The sequence below is a fragment of the Tauraco erythrolophus genome, chromosome 6 (genome assembly GCF_009769465.1).
Source record: "Tauraco erythrolophus isolate bTauEry1 chromosome 6, bTauEry1.pri, whole genome shotgun sequence".
NCBI classification, from domain to species: Eukaryota; Metazoa; Chordata; class Aves; order Musophagiformes; family Musophagidae; genus Tauraco; species Tauraco erythrolophus.
In genome coordinates this window covers 27,283,972-27,292,023 of record NC_141470.1, presented here as the reverse complement: position 1 = coordinate 27,292,023, position 8,052 = coordinate 27,283,972, and the positions used below count along the sequence as shown (strand labels likewise).

Genomic DNA, 8,052 nt, shown 5'->3' with positions numbered 1-8,052 from the left:
AGCCAGTTCCTGCTAGCAGCACCACGACTGTGCCCCCATCCCCACTGTCCCCTGCCCCAGGACGGTGGTAGGATGCGATTGGCCAGTATTTTTTTTTTTAATATTTTAATTTTTGTTAACAACGTCGGAATTAAAAATCTCCCATAAATAACCAGCCCCTCGTGGCGTGACGGGGACAAAACGTCAGTTGTACAAAATGGATGCGTGGCCGGGGTGAAGGTGGGGAAAGGCACGTGGTCCCCTCCTCCCCACGGTGTGGGTGGGGCGGGGGCTCCACACAGGACCCTCCCCGACATCAGACCACAGGACTCGTCATCATCATCACTATGAACACAATGTCACAATGAGACCCAAAGCAGTAAGGGCACCCCGGCTTCCTCCCTGATGCCACTGAGAGTGGGGGGGCTGCTGCGGACCCCAAGGACGCTCTGAGCTGGGTGGAGACCCCACACCACACCTGGAGCTGGTCCCCTGAGTGGCCCCACTGGGGGTCAGGCCACCGGGGAGGGACAAGCAGTGGTCCCCAGGAACAGGAAGGGGTGGTGTGGAGAGGAGGCGAGTCCCTTACTGGTTTGCCCGGGGCTGGGGGGGCTGGGGGCTGCCCTTCCCCGGGGTCAGGAGCTGCCCCGAATCCTCTCCATGTAGCTCCTGAGCTCCTCGGGGTCCCGCAGCCCCATGTCCTCGCACACCCAGCGAATGTCATCCTCGCTGGCCACCAGGATGGACTGGACATTGGGGGCAGGCTGGGGGGGCTCCTCGGGGACCTTGGGGGCCGCAAAGGTGACAAATTCCACCCGCTTCCTCCGGCCGCCCCCTGGCGTAACCCCTTCTTTGCGGGGCAGGGGAGTGCCAGGAGTTGGGGCGCCGGGGGGATCCACGGCTTCGGAGGAGGACACGGTGGCCGGGGACACCCCACAGCTGCAGCGCCCAGCCTCAGTGCCCGCCTGGAGGGCCGGGGGCTCAGGCTGCCGGCGGTCCAGCTGCCGGCTCAGCTCCTCCTGGTTGGTGCCCAGCCAGACCCAGTTGTGGGGTTGGGGGGCCGAGGGGGTCGTGGCGGCGTCTGGCAGCTCCTTCTGCTGGTACCGCAGGACAAAGAAGATGCAGTTGACGAGGAAGATGAAGATGGCCAGGCAGAAGACACCCAGCAGGACGTACATGCCGATCTCCAGGTCGGTCACGCGCTCGGGAGCCTTCACCATCTCATCCTCCTCCTCTTCCTCCCCACCAGCACGGCCACGGCCGTAGCCTTCCTCCTCTTCCTCCGAGGAAGACCCCAAACCCTGGAGCTTGGTGGAGGCAGGTCCCACGCCAGCAGGGTCCCTCCGCCGCGGCTCACTGGCCGCTGTCACCGCCTCGCCTGACATGGCCCCCTCAGCCCGTGGGAAGGGTGAGCTGGGCCGGGGGCGGCCGCCGCGGGGCCGGGGGCTGCCGGGAGTGGGGGCTCGCCGGCCGCTCCCCACCTCGAGCCAAGCAGTGCCAGTGGCTAATGCGGCTGCCCGGTGCCGGCCACGGCGACAGGCATCCGGGGGGTGCAGGTTGAGCTGTAGCAGAGCCCCCCGACCCGGTCCCTCCGCCAACACCCACGGGCGGGCAGCGGGGCCACTGGGTGAGCCACCGACGGTGGCCACAGAGGAGTCCAGCGAGGTGACGGTCAACACTGCGTCCTGCCAGCCGTACAGCTCCAGCGGGGCCAGCGTGCGGTCGGAGAAGGACAGCCAGACCGACAGCGTCGCCTCCTGTCAGGGACGCCGGGTGGGATGGCATCGGGGGGAACACACCAGGCACCCCGGCACCGAGCATCCAGGATCAGTTCCCCCCCTGTCCCTCTCACCTGCTTGGGGGCTCGCAGGGTGGCTGTCCCTTGGGCGGTGACAGTGACCACGCCGGGGTGTCCTGGCTCTGCCCGCGCCGTCACTGACAGCCCTGACACCACCTGGGCGTGCACCTCCGTCACCGTCACCTTCTCCTCCGACACCACCAGCGTCTGCTCCCCCAGGATGGAGTCTGAGAGTGGGGAGCGGACCTGGGGGTATGGGGGGTGGGGAGGGCACCAGGGAGGACCTCGTGAGTCCCTAGATTTCACAGCCCCCCTTTTCCTTCTCTCCAGCCCCCACATCCCTCAGCTCCCTGTGGGACCTCTTCCAGCACCACCTCCTCCTCACTCCCTCCAGCCCTTGCAACCCCCAGGTCCCGTGTTCCCCCAGGACCCTCTCCAGCTCCCCATCTCCCACCCACTTTCCCCAGTACCCCCTCCAGCCCTCCATCTCCATCCCACCACCCTCCTGCACTCCCCAGCTTCCCTCTGCCCCCAGGACCCCTCCCTCCAGCCCCTACATCCACCCCTCCCCAAAAGGCGAGTCCCCAAGCTTACCTCCACAGAGGTGACCCCAGGCTCTCGGCCAACCACCACGGTGTTCCCCTCCAGTGAGGCCACACGAGGGTCCTGCACCCGGGTGTGAGCGGCCACCAGGTGGGTGACATCCAGGAGCCAGTCCGGTCCGGGCAGGTAGGCGAGGTGACGGCCACCGTTGAGCGGGTGGGCCACGAAGTGTGCCAGGACCCTCATCGCTGTCCGCTGGTACTGGGGCCGGCACCCCCGCGCCCGCCGCTCAGCCTCCTCGCTGGGCTCCTCTGCCTCCGCCGGGACGCTGGGGGTGATGGGGACACCAGTGTCACCAGCCCTGCAGGTCTGCTGGGCTGTGTGCCACGACAGGACGTGCCACAAGTGCGCAGGGGCTCAGCGGGGCAGGCGTGAACAGTGCCATGGGGCTCAGCAGGCAGGGACATGTGTCATGAGTGCGTGGGGGCTCAGCAGGGCATGGGCTCATCTCCACAGGGTTCAGTGGGGCAAGGACACGTGTCACGAGTGTTGCAGAGCTCAGCAACGCAGTGACATATGTCACGAGTGCCACGGGGCTCAGTAGGGCAGGGGTACATGTCACAAGCGCAGCGCGGCTCAGCACCCCCTCCCGCTCCCGGCTCCCTCCCTGCCCACCACCGCAGTGGCGGGGTGCAGTGGCAGGATCCCCTCCCTGGTCACCGGGCTCACCTGTCAGGGCCCCCGGGCAGCCGCCAGCCCCGCACTTGCTCCAGCGCGGTGTCACCCAGCTGGACACGCAGGGGCAGCAGCGGTGCCCAGATGGTGAAGCGCAGCGAGGCGTGCAGGCGCCGGGACCAGAAGTCCACCCGCGCCCCCCGGGCACCCCGACTCTCCTTGCCCCTCACGAATACCGTGTCGCAGGCGTCCGAGACCTGGGAGGGGGGGCATGTAGAGGGGCAGGGAGAGCGAGGCAGCCCCCGGGCAGGGTGGGGGGACATTCGGGGGACGCTGCTCACCTGCAGCACCTGCTTGTCAGACGACTCGCAACCTGGTGGCTCGGTGAGCTCGGCCACGCCGCCCCCCGCCTCCACCGCCACCAGCTTCACCGGCACGGCACGGGGGACCCCCGTCAGTGGGGCTGTGTTCAGGATCTCTAGCTCCTATGCGGCAAAGCGGGGCTGAGCGTGCGGCACCACAGGGATGGGGTGGGGAAAGAGGGGGGGCACCCACCTGTACCAAGGGGACGAGGGCGCGGACGTCCCGCTCCGACACCTGGATCTCCCACACCAGTTTGTCCTTCTGGGCCTCGGGGTCCTGGCCGGGGTACTCCACCTGCCAGGTGAGGGGCCGTGCCGGCGCCAGCCCCCCTGTCCCATTCTCCACCGCCAGGTCCAGGTGCAGGAACGCGGCAGAATCGGCCACCCTGCATCACCGCACGTGGGTCGGGGCTGGCCCATGCCCCCCAGCCCCCGCACCGGGCCATAGTCGTGTGACCCACAGGTCCCCACGATCCCACCAGCTCCCACCAGGATGGGGGCAGTGCCATGCACAGGTCCCCTTTGTTCCGAATGGGCACTACTGGGCTCCACTGGTCCCCCACCTAGAATCCCCCTCCCACACTGGGGGTCCCCAAGGGCCGGGGTGCTGCGCTGCTCCCTACCTCCAGCCACTGTGGGCGTCCCCGCTGCGCCGGCATGTCACCACGGCCGTTGAGTGCTTGGGGCCCCGGCTGCGCTCCAGCTGGGCGGTCCACACGGTGGGGGTCCCGGTGCGGGCGGCCAGAACCTGCAGCCCCTTCTTTGCCTTGATCCTGCCAGCGGACACCCCATCCCATCACACAATGTCCCCCTCCCAGCACCTGCCACCTTCCATGGGGGTCCCGTGCCCACCCAGGGGGTCTCACCGGAGCGTCAGTTGGTCAGCGGTGAAGTTGTGCTGCAGGGCGAGGGTTGCGGTGAAGCGCTGGCCCGGGCGCAGCGTGGCATCAGGCACCCGCAGCAGCACCTTGTCGTCCAGCCGTACCTCCTGCCGCCCCGCAGGCTCAGCCGCCCGCAGCTCCAGAGAACCCAGGTACCGCAGCGTCTCCCCACTGCGGCTCCGCTCCCGGCCCCCGGCACGGCCACACTCCCCTGGCCCCACCACGCCGTAGCGCAGCTCGGCCGGTTCAGGGGGCTCGGGGTGCGCAGAGGGCTCAGCAGCACGGCGGCGGCTGTGCGGGGAGGGAGGTGCCAGGGAGAACCAGCGCGGGGGGATCTCCAGCTCCACCACACAGACTCCCAGGGGTGCCTGGAGGGGAGAGTGAGGCCTCGGTTAAGGGTGGGGGTGAGTGGGGTGAACCCCCCAGGCAGGGCTCCAGCCCCGGTGGGTGGCACTGACCTGCAAGCGGCATGTCCCGCGGGCCACCCGGCCCCGGTGGTGTGCATGGAGGGTGACGCAGGGCAGGTCCCGCTCCCCAAGGTGGTCTTGCTCCCCGGGGTGGTCCTGCTGCCCAGGCATCCAGTCGGGACCATGTAGGTGGAAGAGGACGCGGGCAAAGGGCTCAGCCGGGGACACAGTGCTCTCAAGGGAGACAGCGCGGATGGCCCATGCATCTCGCCCTGGGGGGCTCTCGGTGGGCACCTCCTGCAAAGAGGGATAGCAATGGGGGGGGCCCAGCTGCCCCGGGGTGGCGAGGGCAGCGGGGGCCATTTTACCTGCCGGGTGCTGAAGGGTGGGTAGGTGGCCTGGATGAGGGGCTGTGTGGCGGAGCTGTGCTGCAGCAGCAGGTAGGTCTCGGTGCGGGCGTGCAGGGAGGCGTTGGCAGGCAGGTCCTGGTCTGCCCGCTGCAGTCGGTAGTATTCAGGCACGCCAAGCACCTCCAGCTCAGCTGGCAGGTACACGGGGTCGGGGGGATCCCTGTCACCCCTCCCTGTGAGGACAATGGCCATGTCAACAGCCTCGAGGGCCACGGAGGGAAAGGGGTGGCAAGCGGGGGTCTCTGTGCCCACCTCCATGGCTGGTGGCACCATGCAGCCCTCCGGCCATGCCAGCGCCCTCGGGGACAGGGTCATCTCGTGTCCCCGAAGGCTGTCCCTCGTGTGACGCTGCACCGGCGCAGTCCCCTGTGTCCCCCGGGAGCAGGTGCTGGAGGGTGGTGTGGCACCCCACTGGTGCCAGGGTCAGCGTTTGGGGGGGCCAGCGCAGTTCCCCCCAGGCCTGGCCGTTCCCCATTCTCTCAGCACCGTGGCAACCCACTCTCCCGGCGAGGAGAGGGATGGTTCTGAGTCCCGCAGGGTGGGATCCACGGTCAGGGCACCCAGCTCACCGGGATCCTCGTGCGCACGGAACAGATCCCACCGAGATGGCCGGGTAGGGCTTAAAGGGACAGATCCCACCCGATCCACAGCTTCCCGCGGGGAATGGGAGGAGGTAGCTCCACGGGTAGATCACGAGGGATCCAGGGAGGGTGGAAGAGGATCGAGGCGGATCACGGGTTCCCGTGGGTCGGGGGAAGCGGATCCCCTCGGGCTGCAAGGATCTCGTGTGGATCGCCACCCTCCCCGAGATCGCAGTGGATCCCACGTTCCTTGGGGGATCCCCTCCGGATCTCAAGGGATCCCCCGCGGTGGAGGGGGAGCGGCTCCCCTCGGGCTTGGGGATCGAGGGAGAGGATCCCGGTGATCCCGAACGCGAGGGGCGGGGGGCAGGACGTCCCGGATCGTGGGATCCCGGCAGGAGCGGATCCACGCGGCATGGCGGGGATCCTCCGCGATCGGGTGCGGAGCCCGGCTCGGGGCTGCCGCCGGTGCCGGTGCCACCGCACTCACCTGAGGCGCAGAGCAGGGCGACGGCCAGCAGCGCCAGCCGAGTGCCCGGTGCCGGTGCGGGAGCCATGGCCGGGCGGGCTCCGCGGCGCGTCCGTGCGAGCGGCAGCCGCCGCTCCCGTCCCTCCGCCTCCGCGCCCAGACAATGGGGCCGGGGCGGGACCGGCACCGGCGCCGCCTCGTCCCGTCGGGTCCTAAACACCGACCTTGCCCACCCTGCGCAGCGCCGGGCACCGCTCCAGCCCCATCCCTGCTCCCCAGCCCCACATCCCATCCCCGCTCCCCATCCCCATCCTGCTTCCCAAACCTATTCCTGCTCCCTAACCCCATCCCCACATCCCATCCCTGCTCCCCATTCTCACTCCCCATCCCCATGCTATTCCCCAACCCCATCCCTGCTCCCCATCCTCACTCCCCATCCCCATGCTATTCCCCAACCCCATCCCTGCTCCCCATCCTCACTTCCCATCCCCATCCTGTTCCCCAACCCCACCCCTGCTCCCCAGCCCCACACCCCACCCCTGCTCCCATCTCCGCACCTCATCCCCATCCTGCTACCTAAATCCATGCTTACTCTCCATCCGCACTCCCCATTCCCCATTTCCGCTCCCCATCCCCATCCCAGCACCCCATCCCTGCACCCCATCCCTGCACCCCATCCCCACTCCCCATCCCTGATCCCCATCCCCACCCCCACTCCAGGGCACCACGCTAGGCACGACGGGCCATGTGGAGAGACCCCCTCCCCCGAGCAGGGGAGGGGGTTCTCACAGCAACTAGTGTCCGTCCCTCCTTCCCTGTCCCATCCCAATCAAGGCGACTGGGGGGATACTGGGAGGGACTGGGGACATGGGAGGGACTGGAGGCCAGACGTGGCCGGGGACACAGAGCCAGTGGGAGAGAGGCACAGCAGCCAGCCCAGGGCAGCGGGGACGGCTGAAGGGCGATGGGGACATGGAGAAGGCGCCGGATACTGGCATGGATAAACCCCCCCTCTCCTTCCTCCTCCTCCACGCTCAGCACCAGCCTCGGAAAACGGAGGGAAGGCCACCCCCGCACCCCAGAAACAAGCCACCCGTGCCCTCCACGTCTGCCCACCTCGGGGTGGGGGGGGGGGGGGGCTGGGCAGCCGCTGAGGGGAGCCCCCACACTCCTGGCTCGTCGCTTCCCGTGCCCCTTCCCCGCGGGGAGAGCAGCCGAGGCAGGCCGGGATGATAACCGCGTGTCCTGGGTTGGGCTGGGAAAGGGTTAACTTTTTTTTCGCGGGAAGCTGAATGGGACACGGATCAGGCAGCTGACCCAGCCTGGCCAATGGCTATTCAATACCGTGTGGCGTCATGCTCGGAGTGTATATTGGGGGAGCAGCCGGGGAGGGGGTTCGCTTGGGTGATCGGGAGCGGGCTGTGCGTCGCGTTTCGCGTGCCGTCGGTTCGTATTGTTTTCGCGTTTGTACTGATACCTGAAAAGGAAACTGAACTTTCCAAGACTCGTTTTGGAGTTTTAGAAACTAACAGTCATAATTATGAATCCATAAGCGACACCAACCTGTCATTCCTAGAAAAGTTCGAAGTTCCTTTACCGTAGATGGTTCTGGAGTCTTGCAGATGGCCTCCTTCCTTTCCTTTCCGAGCTGTTGTTGTCCTTTGGAAATCAGGTATCCCAAGTAGATCACTTCCTTCTGCAGGATTTGGGCTTTCTGTACTGACACTCGATAACCACTTAATCCAAGGAAGTTCAATAAACTCACAGTCCATTCTTTATACTCTTCTCTCTTTTCTGTAGCTATCGAAATATCATCCACATATTGTAAAAGAATGCCATTGCCTGGAGGCCTTTCCCAAAGTTCCAATTCCCTTGCTAATTGGTTTCCAAAAATTGTAGGGCTGTTTTTAAATCCTTGAGGTAACACTGTTCAAGCGGGAGTTACGG

The 8,052-nt window shown here is 66.7% G+C and overlaps 1 protein-coding gene across 1 annotated transcript; it reads right to left on the bottom strand.

Annotated features, from left to right (window-relative positions):
• Positions 1-614: 614 nt before the first annotated feature.
• Positions 615-6,193, bottom strand: TMEM132A (transmembrane protein 132A). The gene is made up of 11 exons (XM_086613511.1): positions 6,127-6,193; positions 5,014-5,228; positions 4,697-4,942; positions 4,224-4,606; positions 3,981-4,130; positions 3,551-3,743; positions 3,337-3,480; positions 3,050-3,252; positions 2,372-2,648; positions 1,832-2,023; positions 615-1,736 (listed from the first exon to the last, which is right to left on the bottom strand). Exons 1-11 carry the CDS (start codon positions 6,191-6,193, stop codon positions 615-617), a joined length of 3,192 nt encoding a protein of 1,063 aa, XP_086469637.1.
• Between the last annotated feature and the right edge of the window lie 1,859 nt (positions 6,194-8,052).

Bases quoted from the DNA above. Each gene is read 5' to 3' on its own strand.
- TMEM132A (XM_086613511.1), bottom strand. From the start codon at position 6,193: ATGGCTCCCGCACCGGCACCGGGCACTCGGCTGGCGCTGCTGGCCGTC. The intron at 3,744-3,980 runs GTAGGGAGCAGC...GCGGTGATGCAG, and splicing joins GACGCCCACAGTGGCTGGAG to GGTGGCCGATTCTGCCGCGT. The intron at 2,649-3,049 runs GTGAGCCCGGTG...CATCACCCCCAG, and splicing joins CTGCCCGGGGGCCCTGACAG to CGTCCCGGCGGAGGCAGAGG.